We start from the raw sequence: 24,942 nt of genomic DNA on the forward strand, positions 1-24,942 counted from the left end.
CATAATATACCTGGCCCTGAAGCCAGGCTAAACGTAGCAAGGCACGTGCTAAAACCATAACAATGTCCTTACGTGTCAGTAAAACGTTGAAAACATGCTTCAGGTAATTCGAGTTACTTTTGTTTAGAACCCAAGTCACAATAATAGATTTTATGAAGGAAATTTTGGCATGTTCGCTACAAGCTTAAAGAAAAAAAATCCGACGAAATATGTTACGGTTGAATGATAAATACATGTTGTCACGCCTGGGTGGTCCTGCATGAACTTGAGTTGTTCATTATGGGGCGCCGTTTTGAAAAAAATTATCTTGCCGCAACATAGAGCTAAGTTGCGGCAAGATAGCTAAGTTGCGGCAACATAGTGCTAAGTTGCGGCAAGATAGCTAAGTTGCGGCAACATAGTGCTAAGTTGCGGCAAGATAGCTAAGTTGCGGCAACATAGTGCTAAGTTGCGGCAAGATAGCTAAGTTGCGGCAACATAGTGCTAAGTTGCGGCAAGATAGCTAAGTTGCGGCAACATAGTGCTAAGTTGCTGCAAGATAGCTAAGTTGCCGCAACATAGAGCTAAGTTGCGGCAAGATAGCTAAGTTGCGGCAACCTAGTGCTAAGTTGCGGTAAGATAGCTAAGTTGCCGCAACATAGAGCTATCTTGCCGCAACATAGCGCTAAGTTGCGGCAAGATAGCTAAGTTGCGGCAACATAGTGCTAAGTTGCGGCAACATAGTGCTAAGTTGCGGCAACATAGTGCTAAGTTGCGGCAAGATAGCTAAGTTGCCGCAACATAGAGCTATCTTGCCGCAACTTAGCGCTATGTTGCCGCAACTTAGCTATAGAAATGATAAACGTAAACTGTTATCTGTGCATATTCTAGGGGCGACATCGGAAGCAAGTTGATGTGGAACATCTCAAGCAACTTTTGGTTCTAAGAATAAAATTTAGTGATATATGCTGATTGCTTGAAATAGCCAGACCCACATTGAAACGAGTTTTATGTGAATGTAATTTGGAAAAACCAACTTACAGGTATGGCAGGTGGAAATAACTTAGTTAAAGCTTTATTTAACTGGTGTATATCTATCCTCGTGCAGTTCAATATCAGATCAGGATCTTGACACCACATTACGAAATGTAAAAGGAAACCATCCTGCATCTGGGGAAGTTATGGTAAATGGGCACCTTAAAGCACAGGGTATATTTGTACAAAGGAAAAGGCTTCGATCTAGTTTGCATAGAGTTGATGAAGAGGGAATAAAAGCACGACAACTTACAACCATTGCCAGAAGAAAATATACAGTTCCATGTCCTAACTACATTTGGCATATAGATGGCACTCACAAGTTAATTAGATGGAAGTTTGTCATTCACGCTGGAATAGATGGATACAGTAGGTTAAATACCTACTGCCACTGCTCAGATAACAATAAGTCAGTGACTGTTTTAAACTTGTTTGAAGAAGCTGTGGATAAATTTGGTTTGCCACTAAAAATTCGAAGTGATTTTGGTGGAGAAAATGTTCATGTGTGGAGGTATATGTATGAAAGAAGGCTTAACAGCAAATCTGTGGTTACTGGAAGTTCAGTGCACAACCAACGAATTGAGCGACTCAACAGAGATATTAATTCTGAAGTTGTGAATAGGTTTCATAATGAATTCTCATACCTTGAGGAGTGTCACATATTGGATATTATGAACTCTGTACATCTTTACTGTCTCCATTTTGTGTACGAAGATATCATGAACAAAATGTTGGCGGAGTTTGTAACTGCAACAAACCACCATGTCCTTTCAACTGAAAATTATCAATCACCTTTGCAACTTTTTTACATGAATCGCCACCTATTACAGTTTCAGGCGCTAAACCCATTTGATGAAATTGATAATAGTGACATAATATACCCAAGTACTAGCAATGTTGATGTTGAAACAAATTTGTTACAATTGCCTGAAGGTGTATTACAAAACTTAAATGATGCAGTACGTCAAGAAAGTAACAGTATGAACAAATACAAGTGTGCTGTTGAATTTGTTAGTAACTATCTTGTTGAACAGTGAATGCTTTGTTTTTTTACTTTGACACTTGTTTAGTAGTTTTACATTACATGCATACCATACTGCTTAATACATACATCACAAGTTTTCATGATTTATTTTGAAAATGAACAGAAAATATCGGCAGTATTCAAATTATTTAAAAACGATTCTGTAGCAGGTAAGATATGACAGTGTATGTAGTACTGAGGTATGTGGCAAATTGAGGCTAGCAAACAATACAAATCAGAAAGTGTCAATGTTACTCATATTTTACAGTGGTTTTGTCACAATATGTTAAGGCCACATTAACATTCAAATATATCCAGTACAGACACTCAATATCTTACAGAACATTATAGTTTTGGTCTTTAAAACAGTTTTAACAAACAATTGCTGCACACAAGGGGTTGTTATATGCTAGAAATTTAATTGTGTACATAGTCAAAAGAAATAAAGAACATGGAAGTAGTATAACTTTTCACAAATTTAATTAAATAGCTTGGTTACAATCACAGTTTGCAATAAACAAAACAACATTTTAACAAACACTGCTCTCAGGTTATAGTGTACTAACATAAAACCAGTTCAAATGCACATCAGGTCATGTTTGAAAATGCTTTGTGGTACTTAATACTTATTGGTACATGGTAATTCACACTAGCCGAGGTAATGCATCCCATATACAATTGGTGTTCTTTGGGCATATCCAACCAAAATTATTCAATTGCTTTAAACTTTCCCAAAGCCAGGCGAATTGGAAATGCCAAATTCCATTTTGCTTTTGAAAGTGTCGTAATCCTTATGTCCCATGGGAATGCTGATAATATTGGCACAAGTATTTCCTAGGGGAAAAGGGGATGATTCAGTAAACTGTAGAGAAGGCTTTGGAAAAAATCCTAACGGAGGTGTTTCATCTGCCCCAGTTGCAAACACTAATATGCCTTGAAGTGAACATTCAGAATCTCTTTCTGAAGAAAGAAAGTATATATTTCACAAACTGCTACTTTTTAAAACAAAAATAACTTGGCACCTTCCACATCATCTAAGAAGCTTTTCCACCAGGTCATCACCAAATTTTCTTTATTTCTTCTGTTACTTCCAGCCTCAGAAAGCCTTGAAAAACATTTTGGAGCTGGCCCGCCATGCAATAGTGAAAGGGATATAAGAATTCCATAAATGTAGTATAAATCCTTGTCAATTGCTGAAAAAGAAAACAAAACTAATTATTCATATTATTTGCAAAGAAAATTTAAGATTACCTATTGGGTTAGTAGAAAGAAACTTTTTGCTTTCTTTTCCTTCAAATATTATGCTATTCATGATTTCATGCATTACCAAACATAAAAACTCTCTGGTTGGACCTCCAGCATCCACAGCTCCCTCAAATTCACCATTTTCATCACTAAACTCCACAGTAATCCGAGCCATGGGGTTAAACATTTTCCTTTTTACAGTTCGAACAGCTCCGTCTAATATGTTGGACCTAATTACATTGAACTTTTTGACAGCATGTTCATCAATGTTTTCTTGCAAAGTTTCCAGGCACTGTTCTGCGGTGGCAGTGTCATGCAATTTCCTGCAATGCCATTGTAACAATGCATTATTTTCAAAAGTGAATCCAAATAATATTGTTAGTTACTCAGACTTAGAGGGTTCTCCAAGTAATGACTGCTGAATTGCCTGTTGCAGGTCACCATCACTATCATCACTGGAATAGTTTGGAGGTTCATCACAACTTGACACCAAGTTGACATACTCACTAAAAAGCATTTAGTATTGGAAGATTTTTTTAGGCATAGGAATTATTTAATGTTACCGATAAATCAAAGATTCTGTCGCGGTTATGGAACCAACCAATGATGTATCCGGTAAAGGATTGCAATTTTCCTTCTCTTCAGAAACTTCAACACTGTTACTAGTTTCTTCAGTCAACAGAGCATCTTCCTGTGTTTGCTTGCAATCATAAGTAGATATTTAGTGATACATAACATATTACATATGGCATGGACATATTCAATAATTAGTCTTGATCGATTTATTTTTGTAATAGTTGGTTATTATCTTACAAACCATGTCACAATTGTTGACTGCAATTTCCACAGTTTTAATTGCTAGGGCATCTTCTGAACTGATATAAATTTTTTTTGTGTTTAGTGCAAGCACAGCTCTTGCATTCCATATAAATCCATCCTCAGATACTGCCTTCGTCAACAAATTAAAGCCTGGTTTGAGCAACAAGTATTGAAAAGTGGAAAATGAAATGAAGCAATCTTTAAAAGCGCTGATGATGGCTGTTTGCATTTCAGTCATATTCCATACACTGTTAATTTGTATAACATGGTGTAATCCCATTGTCTTCATCTTTTTTTGACATCTTGGTATTGTCATAAACCAATCACCTTTTATTCTTTGTATGCCTTGTGAAAATTCTTGAAGTGGAATACATACAACAATTCTTGAACAAAAGTGATGTCTATCAGTTTTTTTGTATTTGAGTTTTCGACCACCTTTAACTGCAACTGGTTTCCACCTTTTTCCTGTCGAGTTTAATGGACAGAAAACTCTTTTACACTCCTGCAAAACTTAAAGAACAGCATAAGAATATTACATTTACTGCATAATGCTAGCCAAGTTATTTATAACTAGTTGGAATGTTTTTGGATATGCTACTTTTGGATATACCATATGTTACGGGCGCATCAAAGCTAAATGTTATGCAATCTACAGCAGTAAATTAAATTACTTACTGGTTGAAAGTCATCATCATCATCTACAAAGGTGGAATAGCTTGTTTTATCAGCCCCAAAGATACGTCCACCACTACCTCTGATTTCATTTTGAAAGGAAGAATTCTGTCAACAAAGCACACAGTGGTTCGAAAGAAAAAAATACAGTAGTTAACTGCGTCCCCAGTGACAGGGTATACAACTTGGCATGATATAAACTTTTTCGTGAGTTTTACCTCTATTGGGAATAACACATTTCGAACATGAAATTAACATTTGTTACTCACTAACAATACTAATGTGTTTACCCGACCCCTAAGGGGTACTTACAATTTTGGGGGGTTTCTTTACTTTTTCCAACTGGCCTTTAGGCAGTGCAGATCCAGAAGATGAGGCAGATTTGCAATCATTGTCCTGTTCGGCTCGGTCCCTTGCCAAGGTATTAACAACTGTGGCCAATCTTTGCACCGCCTCTTCCAACTCCGTATATTCGCTCCTGGTTTCCATTACCTACGTTACCTTATTAAAAATATATATTAAATATAACGCGATAAAAAGCGCCGGCAAATTTTTAGCTAACCTGCGGCAACAAAGCTTTATAATGCGCAACTTCGTTATCTTGCAGCAACTTAGCTCTACGTTGCGACACATTGACTCTATGTTGGGGGAACTTGGCTGTCTTGCAGCAACTTAGATATCTTGCAGCAACTTAGCTCTATCTTGCGGCAACATATCTATCTTGTAGCAACTTCGATCTATGTTGCGACAACTTAGCTATCTTGCCGCAACTTAGCACTATGTTGCCGCAACTTAGCTATCTTGCCGCAACTTAGCACTATCTTGCCGCAACTTAGCTCTATGTTGCCGCAACTTAGCTATCTTGCCGCAACTTAGCACTATCTTGCCGCAACTTAGCACTATGTTGCCGCAACTTAGCTATCTTGCCGCAACTTAGCACTATGTTGCCGCAACTTAGCTATCTTGCCGCAACTTAGCACTATCTTGCCGCAACTTAGCTCTATGTTGCCGCAACTTAGCTATCTTGCCGCAACTTAGCACTATCTTGCCGCAACTTAGCTCTATGTTGCCGCAACTTAGCTATCTTGCCGCAACTTAGCACTATCTTGCCGCAACTTAGCACTATGTTGCCGCAACTTAGCTATCTTGCCGCAACTTAGCACTATGTTGCCGCAACTTAGCTATCTTGCCGCAACTTAGCTCTATGTTGCCGCAACTTAGCTATCTTGCCGCAACTTAGCACTATCTTGCCGCAACTTAGCACTATGTTGCCGCAACTTAGCTATCTTGCCGCAACTTAGCTATCTTGCCGCAACTTAGCACTATGTTGCGGCAACTTAGCTATCTTGCCGCAAGATAGCTCTATGTTGCGGCAACTTAGCTATCTTGCCGCAAGATAGCTCTATGTTGCCGCAACTTAGCTATCTTGCCGCAACTTAGCTTTATCTTGCAGCAAGTTAATATTTTTCAAAAAGGCGCGTTGATGCCATTGTGAAAAATAGCTATGTTGCGGCAAGTTAATTTTTTTCAAAACGGCGCCCCATAGTTCATGCGCGTCCTCTATGTGTTGCGAATGACTTCGTTTCTTTGTTTCCAAAAATAAACCGATGGTGGCTCTTTTCTTGCGTGAAGGTATTTTTCCAGCTATTGCCATGTCACCGCAGTTGCTACCAAAGCATTACTTTTTGCAAGGTTGCTGCAAAGGAATATGTTCCTTTCAAAATCACTCCTTAGCGCGTGAGTCAAGTTGAACAATTTGTTTGTAACGGGCACATTTGCATGTGTAATAACATGATACGCATCATTATTTAGTAATATCATCTGGCAAAGTTTACTTTATCAGTTTTTTGTAAAGGTTAAGAATGACCAGCGGCAACAAAGCTCTTGTCAATGGGGTCTATCTTTATTACGAAAAAGTTGGAAAAGGAAATCACCCTGTGTTATTATTTCCTGGCACATTTGGTAAATTATTTTTCATTATATTTTGTTTTTCAAATATCTTTCTCCTAACTGCAAAGCAAAATCTTCTTGATTGGCCTAATTTTTATTCTTACTGTAGTGTTCCATCGCATGTATGGATGGTGCTCCACAAATTAAAGGCTATTCTATCTCCAAGCTGCACTAAAATTGCATATATACTGTTTGTTCCTGCATTTAGACAGTCTTAGGTTTACCAGCTTTAAGTGTATTTGCTTTTACTTAATTTTCTTCTCACACAGGAAGCACAAAGACTGACTTTGAACCCCAGATGCAGAAACTCAACAGAGATTTATTCACGATAATCGGATTTGATCCAAGAGGTTACGGAAAGTCAAGACCACCTGATCGAGATTATCCTCTTGATTTTTTATACCGGGATGCTAATGATGCTGCTGGTTTAATGAAGGTTAAGAATTGCAAATACAAAATGTTTTATTTTGTGTACAATTTGTGATGTCAATTGTTGTTAACATTTGATTTTTATTGTTTTTGCTCAATTGGATATGAATATATTTTCTATACAGGTTTTAGGTTATGACATATTTTCTATTGTTGGATGGAGCGCCGGTGGCAACTGTGCCTGCATAATTGCTGCTAAATGGCCAGAAAGAGTTAAAAAACTTGTGGTTTGGGGAACCAATTCATTTTTTACTAAAGAAGATATTGAGATTTATAAATGTAATATGTTAGTAACAAGAATTGTAAACTGTCATGTTGTTGGTTAGTTGTTGTTATCTTCTGTAGCTGTCTGGCATAACATAAATTCTCAGTGGCACTCATTTGCGTAGAGCGCATGTGAGGCAAAAAACAGTAATTGTTAATTTATTGCCAAAACAGCAACCGGTCTTTTTATAAAGTTATTGGGAATCCAGACAACTGGAATGCAGAACAGACACAAGCTATGGTCAATGTATACGGAGAGTTGTATTTCAAAAAAATCTTGTGCTCATGGTTTAATTCTATTCTCAAAATGTCAGAAAATCCTGATGAGAATGGAGATACAGATTTATACAGAAAAGTTGGTTGTATTGATTCTTATGTGTACCCACTCAATTTCTTCAAATAAACAACCTTTTTTGCACAGGAATTACCCAAAATTAAGGCTGAAGTATTAATTCTACATGGAATACAGGAGCAGTTGGTGCCAAAATACCATGCAGAGTATTTACAAAAACATATTAGGAATTCAAGGTAATTAAACACAAAACTTGTAGCTGTTGAAACAGAATTAGGTATAATTAGTTTTTGTTGAAAATTAAACCCCATTTATCGTTTATATCAACAGGCTTGTGTGTTGGAAAGATGGAAAACACAATATCCACTTAAAATTTCCTGACAGATTTAATTCACTTGTTGAACAGTTTTTAAGTTCAACAACCAAATTGTGATTCCAAACTATGTCAATTCCTAGATCCCATTCCAGTATGCATGGCTTTTTTTTTATATGTGTATGTATAGGTGCAGTGTAAGTTCATCATAGACTTTAAATGTTAAAGTGTATTATATTGGGCCCATTCTAAATGTGCCAAAAGCTTTTAAGTTTTTTAATACTTTTAATCAAATTATTTTTGCGCCAAGCGCCAACCTCAGCAAGGTTATAAATATTTCGCCACTTTTCTGGTTTTATGCAACCTTTCTTCAAAATCTCAAGAAGTTCCTGTGCTACCATCTAATGTACATATAGGTCATCATAATGATGTATGTCTTTTGTGTGTTTTTTAAAATTGTTGTAATAAAATATTACATGCTAAATTTGGTTCAGTTTCTCGGTCGACTTGCCAAATTTTTATGTCATCACCCAGTTCTCAATTTTACAGATTCATAACCTCGCTAGTTTGCAATGACGTCACAATAAGCGATTGTTTGAGGCTCGTGTTGTTACAAAAGAATCAGATGGCCACAGAAAAAATCCTAAAACCATCAACAATTGATTGGAAAAATACCCATCATTAAACTAGTGACGCAATAATGATGATACGTTTAAATAATTTGGCGAAACGATATCATAATTCACCCTGTTTTTACATCAAAAGAAATTAGTAGGTAGTGAGATTTCAAAAACGGGGTCACCAAATACAAAATGCCTGGACATAGACATTACATTACACGAAAATGAACATGTATTTTAATTAAGTGCCAAGTACAATTAACAAGCAATTATTGATATTTGAAAGTGCATCAGTATTTTTGAGGCATTCGTTCATTGTTTGATCGATTAGTTCGGACTGGGCCACTGTAAATATCCTTTCCATCCGCAAACTGCACCTAAAACGTTGTGAATGAAAGTGTAAATTTTTCCAAACAATATAGAGGTTTTGTTTGGTATAAGCTATGGTATAAGTGTTGTGAATTATTATGTTCATTGACATCGCAGCACGTTCTGCAAGTGTTGGAGTGCCGGGTAAAAAGAAACACTGAAACAGTTACATGACAAAGAAAATAAAAATTCCGAACAAATACGTTACGGTTCAATGATAAATACATTGTAGCGAACATAGAGAATATTAATATGTTTTAGCCTTCTTAATAAAAGATTGTTTACCTGATTGGTGATGGATACACCAAGTTTACAGAAGAACACGCGTTTAAACCACTGATCTCTAGTGTTTAATAGAGATCAGTGGTTTAAACGCAACAGCATGCGTGTCACACCTGAGTGGTTCTGTTCTGCACTTGTTTTGTTTACCAACAAGCAGTAGGTGGTCTTGGAAATTGGAATGGTGGCTCTCTTTTTGTCTAAAGGTATTATTCCAGTTATTATCGTGTTACTGAAAATTGCAACCGAAGCAATACTTTTTGCAGGGTTGCTACGAAGTAATCTTCACGTTTTGAAATCACTCTGTACTTCCCCGTAAGTCAAACAAGTTGTAACGATTTTGTTCTAGACTTAGAATGCAACATTTTTGTTAGATGTTGGGCATTTATTTGCGCACAAAGTTGGTAACAAAGTTTGAAAGTTATTACTATTCTAATAGGTGTGAATGACGAAAAGAACAACAGGATATATTATTATTTATTATATATGATGTAGCATTAATGCACATGTAGCCTATGTATCTGGGGGGGGGGGGGGGGGGTGAATATATTTTGGCATCTGGTTCTATCACTAGCAGCATACCATGGTAACCGTGGGAATGCAGTGCTCGAAGTGAAACATAGGCCTGGAGACAAGCGAATATTTTTCATTATGCATTAGCTAATTATTTTAAGCTTGTTATGAATAAAGTTGCGTGCAGAGCTGGACTACAACCTAGCATAGGGTTTTGGTAACAATAAGACTTTTTTTTGTATAGGTTAAGAATGATTGCCAGAAACAAAGCTTTTGTCAATGGAGTCAACCTTTATTACGAAAAAGTTGGAAAAGGGAATCACCCTGTGTTATTATTTCCTGGCACATTTGGTAAATTGTTTTTCATTACAGTTTGTTTTCAAATGTTTTTTTTTCGTTTTTCCGTATGTTTACCTCGGCTACAAAGCAAAATCTTCTTTTTCCTGCATACTGCAGTATCCCATTGTATGTATACATGGTGCTTCACAAACTACAGGCTAATCTATCCCCAAAATGTGCTAAAACTATTTGTAAATGCCATTAATTAACATTTAAACAGTCTTAATATGTATGAGAAAAGTCTTTTGTTTTTAAGTCTCCGGTTTACCAACTTTAAGTGTATTTGCTTTTACTTAATTTTATTCTAACACAGGAAGCACAAAGACTGACTTTGAACCCCAGCTGCAGAAACTCAACAGAGATTTATTCACAATAATTGGATTTGACCCAAGAGGTTATGGTAGGTCAAGACCACCTGATCGAGATTATCCTCTTGATTTTTTATACCGGGATGCTGATGATGCTGCTGGATTGATGGAGGTTAAGAATCACATTTATTTTCTTTTGGTTCTTAATTTTTGAAATATTTAATGTTGACTTCATACTGCAATTATACCTGGGATTTGTTTTTACTTGATAAGTAACAAAGTATATTTTGTTTTTTAATTTTGGGAATTGCAAATTATGAACATAATTTCTAAACAGGTTTTAGGTTATGACAAATACTCTATTGTTGGATGGAGCACCGGTGGCAGCTCTGCCTGCATACTTGCTGCTAAATGGACAGAAAGAGTTAAAAAACTTGTGATTTGGGGAAATAACTCATTTATTACCAAAGATGACCTTGATATATATGAAGGTAAGACATGAGCAACACAACTTCTGGAGGTCGGTGTGATGTTGGTTGTTGCTGTAGATCAGTGCTTCTCAATGTTTTTGTAATCGCGTACCACCTACTGTTTTTGTTTTTTCATAACATACTACCATTCCATAGCCTACAATACACCAAAGCACATACAACAAATACTGTGTTACACAATTAAATGCTAAAACCAGGGGTGGTTAAATATGCGCATGTGCAGTTGTGCAGACTGTTTGCTACAAACAATTTTGTTTTATCACATCTAACTTCATATAAGGATCTTGCTAACCACTAATAGTACAGGTAACAGAGGTTGAGAATCACTGCTGTAGATGTTATACTGTTTAAATGAGGTTTATCTGCCAATAATATGCTTACACATGCCAGATATCAGTGTCTTTTTAAGAATTACTATTTCTAAATATGTCGCCAAGGCATAATTTTGTGCACTGCTATTGAAGGTATTGCGAATCCCAAAAACTGGAGTGCAGAACAAACGCAAGCCATGATAAACGTTTATGGAGAATCATATTTCAAAAAAATGTGTCCATTATGGCTCGATTCCTTTCTTAAAATGGCTGAAACTCCTGATGAGAATGGAGACACTGATTTATACAGAAAAGTTGGTTGTATTGATTCTTAATTGTACCCACTCCATTCCTTCAAACTAACAACCTTTTTTGCACAGGAATTACCCAAAATTAAGGCTGAAGTAATGATTCTGTATGGAATGCAGGAGCAGTTTATATCAAAACACCATGCAGAGTATTTACAAAAGCATATTAGGAATTCAAGGTATTTGAATAAACACATAACCATAACTACCAGACATATTCAGTTTGAAAAAATCTATGGTTATATCGATACCATTTATATGTTTCATTGTTTACATGTGTGGTAACTTTGCATGCAAACAAAAATAATTTGATTTAAAATTAAACCCGTTATGTAACTGAAATCAACAGGCTTGTGTGTTGGAAAGATGGGAAACACAATCTCCACTTAAGATTTCCTGACAGATTTAATTCACTTGTTGAACAGTTTTTAAGTGTAACTACCAAACTATGAAACCATATTGTGACAATTCCTACTAACTTTTCCTGCTGTTAATTACCTGTGTGTGCAATGGCGCAGTATTTTTTTACTCTGAATACTTTAATCAATCCAGAGTGTTGGTACTATTCTTGGTCTTGAAGTTGTGTTGATTCATTTTGTCGTTGCGGAGAGTCACATTCAGACAACACACCACAAAATTTTGGCTTGCATAAAAAAGACTATTTTCGACAACAACAAAATGAATGCTAACTCAATAACAAGACAAGAACACCTCCAATTGTCTTTTGCAACTCACAGTATATGAAATACCTCACTCACGATATATGAAATACCTCACTCACGATATATGAAATACCTCACTCACGATATATGAAATACCTCAATCACGATATATGAAATGCCCCAAGTTTGTCTTTTGCAACTCACGATATATGAAATTAATGCCTCAATCACGATATATGAAATGCCTCAAGTTTGTCTTTTGCAACTCACGATATATGAAATGCCTCATACATTGTGTTTGTTTTATTATTTGGATGTTAAATACTGATCAATTGAATATAAGTATACTAAATCCTTGACTATCATATATTGATTTGCCAACATAATAGTCCATTTTTTATACCATATAAAAAATACCCTTAATTAAACCAGTGACGAAATAATGACGTCAAAAAGATTGATAGGTAGCGAGATTTTAAAAACGGGGTCACCAAATGCAAAGGTACCTGGACGTAGATCTTTCATCACACGGAAATGACAAATATTTACAGTAAGTTGGTTTATGTATTAAGTGGAAAGATCATTTATAAACAATCATGTATATTTGAATGTGACATCAGTACTTTTGAGGCATTCGTTCATTTTTTGATCGACCAGTTCCGACTGGGCCACTGTAAAATATTCTTTCCATCCGCCAACTTCACCTGAAACGTTGTGAATGAAGTTGTAAATTTGTCCAAACAATCTAGACCTTTTGCTAGTTATAAATGTTGTGAATTATTATGCTCATTGACATTGCAGCACGTTCTGCAAACACAAAACCCATCTGTAAAATCCGCTGTAAAAATGTTAGATTTCCTATACCTTTGCGCAGGTTCGCCTTTTGAAAAAACCCAACATCGTCTGAGTAACTTCCGATGTCTTTTTTCATTCCATCCATCGAACATCTTTCTTCTATTTCCCATATTTTTTCATCACTGACTTCAACGTCCAAGAATTCCGCTATTTGGCGCAGTTCCGTTTTAAAGTCCTGAAATAAAAGTCGCGGGTAACTTGAAGGTTGTGGGTTCAAATCCCACCGTGTGTGCGTTACCTTTTTCAAATCCTCGTAGTAAACAAAGCGGACGTTTTTATTGTCTCTATGTTTGTACCATGACAAAATATGGTGCGGATACCATTCTCCGGGGAGACAACCATTCGGTATTTTCCCTAAATCGAAAACAAAGGTCAAGACGATATTAAAAATATATATAAAATCAAGCCCTCACCATTAATTAGGTAATCAAAAAACACTCCCCAACCGCCCGTTACCAATCTTGCCATAGGGTGATCCCCCGTCCCTATAATCTTCTGTACAAAGTGATACATGGATACCATTTGATCTTTGGGGTTTCGCAGAATGTAGATAACCTGTAGCGTATGTGTTGTGATCGTCTTGATTCAGCGTCTATTGTTTTAACTTTATATATTCTATGATTAAAGGTACAACTGGTAAGCCTTAATAAAACATGTATTATCCCATGCATTTGTAACGGTTGACTTCTGAAAACATGGGTGGCAACCTGGTACATGCGTTTCGTCATCAATTACATATATTTCTTATCGGGTCACGTGGGTTGTGCAACGAAGCATGAAGGTTAGTGCCATGGGCGATCTCTAATACCGAAGGCCACTGACTCCTGTGATTTGATTTCATTGTAGGCTAGCCTGGAAACCGTTTTCTCGATAATTTGCTAAAAGACTTATGCATGGAATTCGTGAAATTCATGTTCCAAAACCATAACATAGAGGGAGTCACGATTATATAGCATGGGAGTTTCCATTAAACTAACCTTTGCGTCGGCTTTTTTCATCATTTCCAAGTTGACAAAATCTCCCACCACGTGTGTCCCGAGTACTCGACGTTTAAACGGCAACCTGTCGAGCACGTCAAACTTCGAGCCTGAAATTAGGTGTCAAGACATTGATGTCACTTATCAAGTTGTCCAACATGTACAAGACCGTTAAATTGTAAAAGAGGTTTGATCTAATATTGAGCAAATAATATTTTGCACATACTGTTTTGACGTATCATGACTAGCACAACTGTCTGTTGCTTAATAAGTATTAATTAAGGCTCATTTGCTTCGAAATTATATCTTGTAATATCAAACCAGAAATTATCAGCGACAAGATTACAAACGTCAAGGATGATGACGTCACTTACTTTCACCGGCTTCAAGCAGATTGGCGTTAGTTGGAAGCTGCTTGCTTAAAATTAATTCCTTCTCATCATAAAGCAACGTACGTAGGATTGTAACCATCCAGTTTGTTCCTGTGGACATATAAAGCATGACTGAAACTTCGAACACGGTTAATCCCCAGTCAAATCTTCAGAGAGAGAGAGAGAGAGAGAGAGAGAGGCCAATATACTAAATAGTTTTTTTGCCAAAAGAGCCTTGAATTGAATTAATGAATTGATACCTGTTAGATATTATTGTCCCATGAGAGAAAGGATATGCTTTACGTCCATAATACACGTGTAATAATAACATCATTAATGAAAAACCAGCTTTATTCTCACCTGTTTTGGGGTAAGACGCCAATAAAACATCCCCCTCCCTCATCGACCATTTCTCCAAAGCGAACTCGACCGGCTCCGGTGAAAAATGGGCGGGAAACACGTGACCCCGGAACACCTGGGGTTTCGTCGCCTCTTTTACTTTTCTTACAGAGAATTTATCAAACATTTTCATGACGTCATCGTAGAGATCCTCGGGCAAAAGTTGCTGAAGCGTGTCCATTTTATTGAAATTTGCCGCTTATCGTTTAAATGAAACCACGCAACCTAACCATTGAAACATGGGATTTTATGATTGCGTGTGAAAAGTTTAAATGCGGGGATTTTGCACGACAAAGAGCTGATTTATTAAGCGTTTGATTTGTACTTTGAAGGCTGACGTGAATTAAAACTTTTAGTAAAGATCTAGGCCAGTGGTTCTTAACCTTTTCCTTCATCTCAATCGAATCAACAGCAATAATTTGAATGAAATTGGCTGGGGAATTCCCTCTTCCAAAGTTCACACAACGTTTCTATCCACAGCAACCATGCAAGTTAATGTTATTGTGTTATTATGATAGGATAAATACAACTTTTTTACGCGTAACCAAATGCAAAACCGGTCGAACAACTCAGTTTACATGTAAGGAGCCGTTGAACTTGAGTTCCCTTTTTCTAGAATCTACAACACGAACGTTACTGAATGTTTCCAAATCATTTCTTAAAAACACTTCCACCCGAATTGCAGGCCATCCAGTGATACGCATCACTGCACTCTGTAGCAATATACACAAGCGCGAGCTCCGCAGTATCGGTCGGTCAATATTAAATGTTTACCCGGAACAAATACATGGATAATCTGAAAATAACAGGCTACCCTGTGGTTGAAATGAATTGACTTAAAATGCGCGAAAACATTCCAGTTTGATTCAGTTTTCTTAGATTCTGAGAATAAACAGCCTGGCCAACAATGCTGAAACATGGACATGTTTTTTTATTTAATTTTTTTAAACGTTTCGGCAAATAATCATGTCATGATTAGTTTGCAAAAAGTCCTTTCATTCTCAGAACTATAAAATATCCGTAATTAGTTTACCCAAGATTATCTGATCTTTCTATAATCACTAAAAGCAACTTCCACGGCCACATTTCTACCAACAGATTTCCGCAAAACCCTCCGCTTTATACAGAACGCCAGCAGGATGACGTAACTCTGGCGTGTTGTAAGATGTGCCACGTATGTAAGGATGACGTATGTTTACCACGTTACACAATGTTGCGTATGAGAGTGAGCAACATTCTGTAAGCATCGGTTGGGAGGGTATGTCATCACCCTCTACCTGATTTTAATGCATTGGAGGCTTAGTGTTGGTCTTGATACTATGTCAATACTGTTGCTGCGAAAATGCGGTAAATGTGTTTTTTTATGTGGAAAACTACCATTTGTGTTTGGGCATTACACCACGATTACCAACGAAAATATAAGTGCAATAGGCAAAGTGTGTTTACTTTTAAAATAGTGGGGTTGTGACCGACGAAAACGCAGGAAATAATTTCATCACATGATTGCACTGTAATGTACGGCCCACATTCCATTGCATTACAACTGACAGCGGAAGCAATCGTGCGCAGTCACCATAAGCACAATTAGCAATAAAACTCGGGTAAATTTGCCTGTGTTCGACCAAAGTAATCACATTTCGTTACTAACTTAGTATGTACAAAACGCTGCAAAAACACTCAAGCCAATTTTGGTAGGAAGTCTGCCTCCTTTTTAATTTTTACGTCACAATCTCCACGTAATTAAAACCAAGTTGGCGGAGTTGAGTCAGCAGAATGTTTTTCTGTGCACGAATGGCAATTAAGATCTTCAAAGTTATTGAAACTGATTTATTTACATGATTTTGCTGGGTTGGTTTTAACAACCGCAGTCACTTTACATGCACAAGTATATTCGATTCAACAGGGTCTGCGGTTTATAAGAGAAATATCAAATAATTTTATTGCGTATTAGGTTCGTCAAAATGCAATAAAATTCATCCATACGCTTTCTGAATGTCAAAAAACGCTCATTTAATATTTACTGACGAAAAGCGCAATACGCGATGATGTCTCCATTTTGTGTTTGTCAAACAATCAGCAAAACGTTAGAAAGGCTACAAAATACTTAGCAACCTATTATTATTTAGTTGCTATCATTACGTCACTATCTCCACGTCGTTCAGTCCACTGGTCTGAAACACTATCAGGTGAAGAAGGATGATTCTGCTACTGTTTGCTTCAAATACATATACAGACTGCATGGATGTAGTAGGCCGAGGCGAAACGAAAGCATTGCGGTAATTTAATTATGAGAAGTTCACTCACACAAAAATGTACACTTACAAGAGTTGGTCTACGTCACAAGTTTCCAGTGCTAAGATTATTTACAAACAATTATGTATATTTGAATGTGACGTCAGTATTCTTGAGGCAGTCGTTCATTTTTTGATCGACCAGATCCGATTGGGCCACTGTAAAATATTCTTTCCATCCGCCAACTTCGCCTGAAACGTTGTGAATGAAGTTGTAATGTTGTCCAAATACAATCTATAGCTTTGATTTGGTTTTCATTACCTTTGCGAAGATTTGAGGACTGAAAAATTCCAAAGTCTTTTGAGTAACTTCCGATGTCTTTTTTCATTCCATCCATCGAACATCTTTCTTCTATTTCACATATTTTTTCATCACTGACTTCAACGTCCAAGAATTCCGCTATGTGGCGCAGTTCCGTTTTAAAGTCCTGAAATAAAAGTCGCGGATAACTCTGAAGGTTGTGGGTTCAAATCCCACCGTGGGTGCGTTACCTTTTTCAAGTCCTCGTAGTAAACAAAGCGGACATTTTTATTGTCTCTATGTTTGTACCACGACAAAATATGATGCGGATACCATTCTCCGGGGAGACAGGCGTCAAGAAATTTCCCTTAATTAAAAAATAAACTTTAAGATTTCCACTTTGTGGTACCTTTCGGTCAATCGTCGATATAGTGGGTACCAAACTCTAAGATGATTTTAAAATGAAGATCATAAATCAAGCCCCACCGGTAACCACGTGATCAAAATACGCGTTCCAACCTCCCGCCACCACTCTCGCCATAGGGTTATCCCCTGATCCCATTAATTTCTGTACAAAGTGATACATGGATACCATTTGATCCTTGGGGTTTCGTAGAACGTAGATAACCTGTAGCAAAAGAGCTGTGGTGATTATTGGTTTAATATTGTGATTTAAGGGGAAAATTTTGATCTGTAATGTAAATCTAAATCAAGTTATTTGGTGCAAGTTAATTGCGCGTTTGCTCTCTATTGTAATGCTGGGAAATCCAATGAACCACATTTAATATTACCCATATTGGGCATCAGGCCCCACGAGAGGGCGCCAAAGGGCCAAGTATATTTTTGCTTTAAGTTTCGGAATCTGTGTAATTATCAAATCAACCTTTGCGTTGACTTTCCTCATCATTTCCATGTTGACAAAATCTCCCACCACATGCGTCCCGATTACTCGACGTTTTACCGGCAACCTGTCGAAGACGTCGAGTTTCGAGCCTAAAATAAATAAAGTGTTGAAACATCATAGTCTGGAGAGCTGCAGACAGGGTGTGTACACGCACTGTTTTGACCTGTAAGGTTCGTCTCTGTTGTTCAGTACTCAGTATAGGGTAACCAACGGATCGACGTTGACCGGAAGGTACCACAAAGTGGAAATCTGTGTGCCCGCTAGTGTTAAAACTAGCACAGTGCCACAGTGCCACTGTCAACAGCTGCATTGATGAGACCTTACAGGTCGAAACAGTTCGTGTATACACCCTGTCTGCAGCTTGCAAATATTATGTTTTTTTGTACATATATCATAGCCTGGTTGTGCATAAAGCTACACGCAACAGAAGAACTTGTTTATTTTTGCCCTACGAGACGTAATTGAAAGAGATGAATTTCAAAAAATAAAACGCGGCTTTCTGTTACAAAAAAGTCTTGGTTGAAACATATTTGCAAAGTTAAGAACAGAAAGGACGCCACTAACTTTCCCCAGATTCAAGCACAGTGAATTCAGGAGGTAGCTGCTTGCTCATGGTTAACTCCTTCTCATCGTATAACAACGTACGCAGGATTGTTATCATCCAATTTGTTCCTGGAACGACACAAACCAACATACTTGGAATTGACATAACAAGCAAGGACGTTAGGATGAATGAAGTCCGCTCATAGCATGAGTTTAGTCGAGCCTGTTGCCCGCGAAAATGTGTGCAGTGGCCCGAAGAGGGCAAAACATTGTCTGCTGTGGCAATTTAGGCGTGGTGAAAACAAGAACATACATTGTCTGTAAAGTGGCAAAATAGTTTGTAATGCGCATATGGTCCTTTAGCCCAAAAGATTTGAAGCCTCTTGTTCATGGTATATGTGTAATAAAGGCATATTCCCAGAAAAAGCAGCTTTATTCTCACCTGTTTTGGGGTAAGACGCCAATAAAACATCCCCCTCCCTCATCGACCATTTCTCCAAAGCGAACTCGACCGGCTCCGGTGAAAAATGGGGGGGAAACACGTGACCTCGGAACACTTGGGGTTTTCCCCCTTCTTTTACTTTTTTCATAGAACAATTCTCAAATATTTTCATGACGTCACCGTAGACATCCTCAGGTAAAAGTTGCTGAAGCGTGTCCATTATTGATATTTGTCAAATTGCAAGAAATCAACACGACCTGAAAGACAATGTGGACGTGGAATAAACTTTGGAAAATGTTACGGAAAATCAGGTCGACAAAGAAATGTTGGCTTTGATTCCTGCTTCATATCTACCCACATAGTGTGGTGCTGATGTGCAAGTCTGCTGTATATGTGCTACCTCCTCCCCGGCAACCACAAGGAATTCATTGGTCGCTTTATTTTAGGAAATAACCCAGTGATGGTTTCCAATCTTTTAATGTGCTCGTTCTCATTATTTTACATGTCCTCTGTCTGAAGTAACTTACTAAGAAACTATTATTTTGTGACATATATTTGCAGAAGCTAACGTTCCTATTTCTTGCTCTCTGCCTTAAAGTTTAACCTAGCAACCTTACACGGTAGAGTTTATTGGACCATATTCCGCCCAACCTAACAAAATCATTTTGCTGCTGTTGCTGCCAGGTTTACATTAAAACTGATCCTCTGGCATAAATTAACGTAGTTATTTCTCAGTCGTTCGTCCGCCATACAGCGAGACTTACACCTTGATAAAGTGTCGCTGTTTAAACTACGTTTTTTTTTTGCCAGAAGATCAGTTCTATTGTAAACTCGAACAAAAACTGGTAATATTATTGCTAATATAAGGCAGAAGATAAACTACTTTCCAAGTGAACCAGCGACACGTTTCACTGCGCTTGGTTGAATACAAACGACTTGGTCGAGCGCACTTTTCCCATTGCCTGTCTGGGCCTAAATTGGATGTTTGTCCAACACAAACACTTATGAATAGTCTGAATACAACAGGCTTCACACTGATTTATAATTCAACCCAGTACAATGTCTGACTAGTTGGCCGACAAGACTTCCTCAATTACAACATGTACGTGGTTTGCAGCTCATTCCATTTTTTTAAAGGGGGCGCTTCTGAGTTGAGATAAAGTTTGTGTATAAGCTGCAGACAGATGGCCACTGTTTCGACCTAAAAGGTCTCATCAGTGCAGCTGGCTCCACATGCTTATCATGAGATAAAGTTGTTTGCCAATCTCTACAAGCAAACAACAGACGTGGCAACCTTAGACCTAGTCCACAGGTGAACATATTCACCGGCTTTCACCCCGCTTATATACACAACGTATGATGGCTTAACTTCTTCTCTGGCAACTTGCTAAATACGACACGTATGCCTGGATGACGTATGCGTTACGTACTACATACTGTTTGTTGAGGTTTTCGACTTTAACTCATTGGGATCTTGTGTAAGCGATAAATAGGGAAGTTCTGCGGATATTCATGCTGATTTTACTTTTGCTTGGTTATTATTGTCACTTTTTTGGTAATTCTAACAAAACTGGCGGAATGACTCAGCAGAATCTTTTACTGTACACAAAGGTCAAGTAAGGTCCTCAGGGCTAATGAAACTGATTCAACGAATATTCTTCTGTTTTTATGTTATTAAATTCCTTCCTGTATTTGCAAAATTTTATTCATACGCCAGCAGAATGTATTGTGTTTGTCAGATCAAAGGTAAATATAAGGATTTGCTTATTAGAAGTAAGTCCACTGGTCAAGGTTATAGTTCATACAGGTAGAGTAATCATTTAGGCTACAAATAATTATGTATATTTGAATGTGACGTCAGTATTTTTGAGGCAGTCGTTCATTTTTTGATCGATCAGTTCCGACTGGGCCACTGTAAAATATTCTTTCCATCCACCAACTTCGCCTGAAAATGAAGTTGTAATTTTCCCGAAACAATCTGGAGCTTTTGCTTGGTATAAATGTTGTAAATTATTATGTTCATTGACATCACAGCACATTCTGCAAAGTGTACTACACAAAACCTAACTATCAAATCTGCTATGTTTGGTGTCCATTACCTTTGCGAAGATTCGCCTTTTGAAAAAACCCAAAATCGTCTGAGTAACTTCCGATGTCTTTTTTCATTCCATCCATCGAACATCTTTCTTCTATTTCACATATTTTTTCATCACTCACTTCAACTTTCAAGAATTCCGCAATGTGGCGCAGTTCCGTTTTGAAGTCCTGAAATAAAAGTCGCGGATAACTCTGAAGGTTGTGGGTTCAAATCCCACCGTGGGTGCGTTACCGTTTTCAGGTCCTCGTAGTAAACAAAGCGGACGTTTTTATTGTCTCTATGTTTGTACCATGACAAAATATGATGCGGATACCATTCTCCGGGGAGACAACCGATTGGTAATTTCCCTAAATTAAAAGCAAAATTGGTGATGATTTCAATGACAACGAAAATGAAATTCAAACCGTTAACCACGTGATCAAAATACGCGTTCCAACCGCCCGCCACCATTCTCGCCATAGGGTTACCCCCCGATCCTATGATCTTCTGTACAAAGTGATACATGGATACCATTTGATCCTTGGGGTTTCGCAGAATGTAGATAACCTGTCCAAAATTTATTTTTTAGTTTTTTGAAAGAACATCCGTCATTCAGTGCGGGGCAACATTATTTACCCCAAAAGAAACAGCCCTCAGTCCTCGCAGGCCATTCATGTTTCAAAACCACAACATGGCGGGAGTTGCGTAAGAGGAACCAAACATGCTGCAAATAACATGAGCATGGGAGTTTCCATTAAACTAACCTTTGCGTCGACTTTTTTCATCATTTCCAAGTTGACGAAATCTCCCACCACGTGTGTCCCGAGTACTCTACGTTTTAACGGCAACCTGTCGAGCACGTCAAACTTCGAACCTGAAATAAATGGATATTGCTAAAACACCATAAAGTGGTTGTTTATAGATTTGCCAAAAACACAAAGAATATTGTTTCTCTTCACATGAATTAGAACTTCAAAGAAAATGACGGGTTTGGCAAGTTCGGGTAATTAAGCGATTTCTTTCATAACCTCCTGTGATAAGAAAATGTTCAACGAAAAAATCTTGCAAAGATACGAAGAGCAAGAACGTTTACGCTGTTTGCCAGTGACGTCACGGGTTCGTTCATGTAAGTAGAAAGGTTTGACTCGAAGCGTTTACTCGCGAAACACAAAACGGGACTTACTTTTGCTTAAGTTTGATTTTAATTCAGCCACAATGTCTATATTTCTAAAAACCAAAAACAAATCTTTATCTGAGACATTTGGGAGAGAAGGTGGTCCCTCCCTGGCATACTTACTGCCCCCAGCTTCTACCAAGGTAACGTCGATAGGGAGCTGCTTACTCAGGATTAATTCCTTCTCATCGTACAACAATGTACGCAGGATTGCTACCATCCAATTTGTACCTGGAAACCACAAACACATGCAGTCCGTATATGTTACTGTTGTTTTGAAGACAATTAATTGTCGATAAATAAAAGAAAATTGCAACATAAAGTAGCACATGCCAGATATGCATGCCAGATGTGTTCGGAAACGGGTAAAAATTCACCAGCGACTTTTCCAAGTCCAATACAAAAGGCTCTTCTGGCAATGATAAAAATACTCAGTGATGAATTGTTTATGTCCAGTGCAAAAGGCTATTCTGACTATTATATTATTGTTGCCAGAATATACCCTTCTTGTATTAATAATATTCCTGACAGCATCAGTTATGAATTGTTTATATCCATGTTTTGTTGATAGTGTGGTTTATTCTCACCTGTTTTGGGGTAAGACGCCAATAACACATCCCCCTCCCTCATCGACCATTTTTCCAAAGCGAATTCGACCGTTTCCGGTGAAAAATTGGGAGTGAACACGTGACCTTTGAACTCCTGGGGTTTCCCGTCTTTTTTAAGATTTTTTACAGAAAATTTATTAAACATTTTCATGACGTCATTGTATAAATCCGCGGGCAAAAGTTGCTGAAGCGTGTCCATTTTATTGACTTCTGTCACTCAACGTTTCAACAAATCTACACCACCTAAACAATAAAACGTGGGATGTGATCTTTGTATGTTAATGTAAGAATACTGAGAATCACACCTAGAACTTAAGGCTTTTTGGAGCTTTCTTCCCGTGAAGTTGTGCAAGAATTAAAGCCAGTGGTTCTTAACCTTTGAACGTGTTTTTGTCCTTCTTTAGGAATCTTTTCACATTCTATCTGTCGAATATAACTCACTAACTAGATGTGATTGTGACATTATTTTGCATTGACAGAATTAATAACAATCAAAACAGTGTGTAGTGTCTCACTGGTTTGCGGCACTTATGCGTCCATAAGATTAATTTATTTGTCTTCTACTTTTCTCACTGTTTACCCAAATCTAGGCAAGTATTACCACTAACACACGGGGATTTATCTTGCCAATTATTGTTTCTGTTCAAACGGAAATAAGCAGGACTTTGACACAGACATGTATACACAGTTAGTAAAATAGCGCAATGTATGAATCCACATGATCTAAACGGTTCCATTAAAATACTGAATCTGTTGCTCGAAAACAAGGTTCAAGTTACACATGACGCTTCGCTGCAGCCGCCTACAACACGAGAAGTCCAGTCCGCCGACTAATATTAAATGTTTATTCGAGACAAACAGGCAAACATGGTTGGTACAACTCCTCACCCAGTGTGAGCAACTGACTTAAAATGTGTTGAAACATTCCCTGCTTCATAAACTCATAAAATCGCTCCAGAATTAAACTCCCACGGCCTCATTTCTACCCATTTTCCACTATTTGATTTATCATCTTATTCTTTACCTCGGAATGACGTAACTTTTCAAAGATGTGACACGTAGGCAATGTCAAGATGACGTATGTTTACCACGTTACACAAGGTTGCGTATGAGAGTGAGCAACTTTCTGTAAGCATCGGCTGGGAGGGTATGTCATCATCTTCTACCTGATTTTAATGCATTGGAGGTCTGGTGTTGGTCTTGATACTATGTCAATACTGTTGCTGCGAAATTGTGGGCGGGTAAATGCGTTTTTTGTTGCACTGTAATGTCCTAGCTATGATTGATTGCATTACACTGACAGTCATCCATATATCGCTATTTGATTGCAAACAGGGGGTTCAAAGTGTTTTGTGCTATACTGTTGCTACCAGGCAGAATATTCTTAATATAGCTGATCTTCTGGCAAACAGTAACGTCGATTGTTTTTTTACCAATCCTTCCTTGGCCATCCGGCTAGAGTTCACCAGGGTTATGGCGCAGCATGTACAAAATAGTGTAATTGTTCAAAATGCCCTTTTTAAGTGTGGGCTGCTTTTGTTAAGTTGCTGTTGTTACGTGACTATCTCCACGTCATTCATGTAACGTTGGTCGTATGACTCAGCAGAAAGTTTTACTGCGTACAAAGGTCACCAACAAACGCCGGATTAGATTTATTTCAATGCATTTCGGTTCAAAATATCGATGTTTCCGAAAAAAAGATCGAAGTTAGTAAGTAACTTTTGTAGCTTTTTACCTCATCATATTAAAACGATTTAAAAAGTTGTTTCTAAAATAAAAAATTTTGTATCAATAAATTTATTCACGGTTGAACAGCTACAGCACGTTTTCACGGTTGA

At 37.6% G+C, this 24,942-nt stretch overlaps 5 protein-coding genes across 7 annotated transcripts; 3 read left to right on the plus strand and 2 right to left on the minus strand.

Moving 5' to 3' along the window:
• Window positions 1-849: 849 nt before the first annotated feature.
• LOC145913257 (uncharacterized) lies at window positions 850-2,137 on the plus strand. Its single transcript, XM_083000854.1, has 2 exons — window positions 850-1,022; window positions 1,088-2,137. The coding sequence occupies exon 2, from the start codon at window positions 1,161-1,163 to the stop codon at window positions 2,049-2,051; it is 891 nt and encodes a 296-aa protein (XP_082856980.1). The 5' UTR covers window positions 850-1,022; window positions 1,088-1,160; the 3' UTR covers window positions 2,052-2,137.
• Window positions 2,130-5,472, minus strand: LOC145913256 (uncharacterized). Of its 3 annotated transcripts, none has more exons than XM_083000853.1 (9): window positions 5,337-5,472; window positions 5,108-5,275; window positions 4,778-4,882; window positions 4,101-4,604; window positions 3,847-3,983; window positions 3,670-3,789; window positions 3,290-3,606; window positions 3,061-3,231; window positions 2,130-2,998 (listed from the first exon to the last, which is right to left on the minus strand). In XM_083000853.1, exons 2-9 carry the CDS (start codon window positions 5,261-5,263, stop codon window positions 2,760-2,762), a joined length of 1,749 nt encoding a protein of 582 aa, XP_082856979.1. In that variant the 5' UTR covers window positions 5,264-5,275; window positions 5,337-5,472; the 3' UTR covers window positions 2,130-2,759. The 3 variants fall into 3 exon arrangements, with proteins under 3 accessions (XP_082856979.1, XP_082856978.1, XP_082856977.1); XM_083000852.1 differs by having other exon boundaries at window positions 3,676-3,789; window positions 5,087-5,275; XM_083000851.1 differs by having other exon boundaries at window positions 5,087-5,275.
• Window positions 5,473-6,359: 887 nt separating this feature from the next.
• LOC145914688 (serine hydrolase BPHL-like) lies at window positions 6,360-8,492 on the plus strand. The gene is made up of 7 exons (XM_083002503.1): window positions 6,360-6,511; window positions 6,630-6,736; window positions 6,994-7,160; window positions 7,279-7,432; window positions 7,612-7,772; window positions 7,839-7,945; window positions 8,040-8,492. Exons 1-7 carry the CDS (start codon window positions 6,483-6,485, stop codon window positions 8,140-8,142), a joined length of 828 nt encoding a protein of 275 aa, XP_082858629.1. The 5' UTR covers window positions 6,360-6,482; the 3' UTR covers window positions 8,143-8,492.
• An 867-nt stretch (window positions 8,493-9,359) lies between these two features.
• On the plus strand, window positions 9,360-12,049 carry LOC145914687 (serine hydrolase BPHL-like). Its single transcript, XM_083002502.1, has 8 exons — window positions 9,360-9,496; window positions 9,557-9,605; window positions 10,048-10,154; window positions 10,456-10,622; window positions 10,788-10,941; window positions 11,406-11,566; window positions 11,633-11,739; window positions 11,910-12,049. Exons 1-8 carry the CDS (start codon window positions 9,472-9,474, stop codon window positions 12,010-12,012), a joined length of 873 nt encoding a protein of 290 aa, XP_082858628.1. The 5' UTR covers window positions 9,360-9,471; the 3' UTR covers window positions 12,013-12,049.
• Window positions 12,050-12,816: 767 nt separating this feature from the next.
• LOC145914676 (uncharacterized) lies at window positions 12,817-23,288 on the minus strand. The gene is made up of 20 exons (XM_083002492.1): window positions 23,084-23,288; window positions 22,620-22,727; window positions 22,087-22,196; window positions 21,748-21,889; window positions 21,575-21,690; window positions 21,345-21,510; window positions 19,246-19,473; window positions 18,825-18,932; window positions 18,240-18,349; window positions 17,843-17,984; window positions 17,608-17,723; window positions 17,378-17,543; window positions 17,207-17,307; window positions 14,786-14,990; window positions 14,429-14,536; window positions 14,055-14,164; window positions 13,491-13,632; window positions 13,316-13,431; window positions 13,087-13,252; window positions 12,817-12,926 (listed from the first exon to the last, which is right to left on the minus strand). Exons 1-20 carry the CDS (start codon window positions 23,253-23,255, stop codon window positions 12,817-12,819), a joined length of 2,742 nt encoding a protein of 913 aa, XP_082858618.1. The 5' UTR covers window positions 23,256-23,288.
• Window positions 23,289-24,942: the final 1,654 nt, after the last annotated feature.

The sequence above is a fragment of the Ascidia mentula genome, chromosome 9 (genome assembly GCF_947561715.1).
Source record: "Ascidia mentula chromosome 9, kaAscMent1.1, whole genome shotgun sequence".
Lineage (NCBI taxonomy): Eukaryota > Metazoa > Chordata > Ascidiacea > Phlebobranchia > Ascidiidae > Ascidia > Ascidia mentula.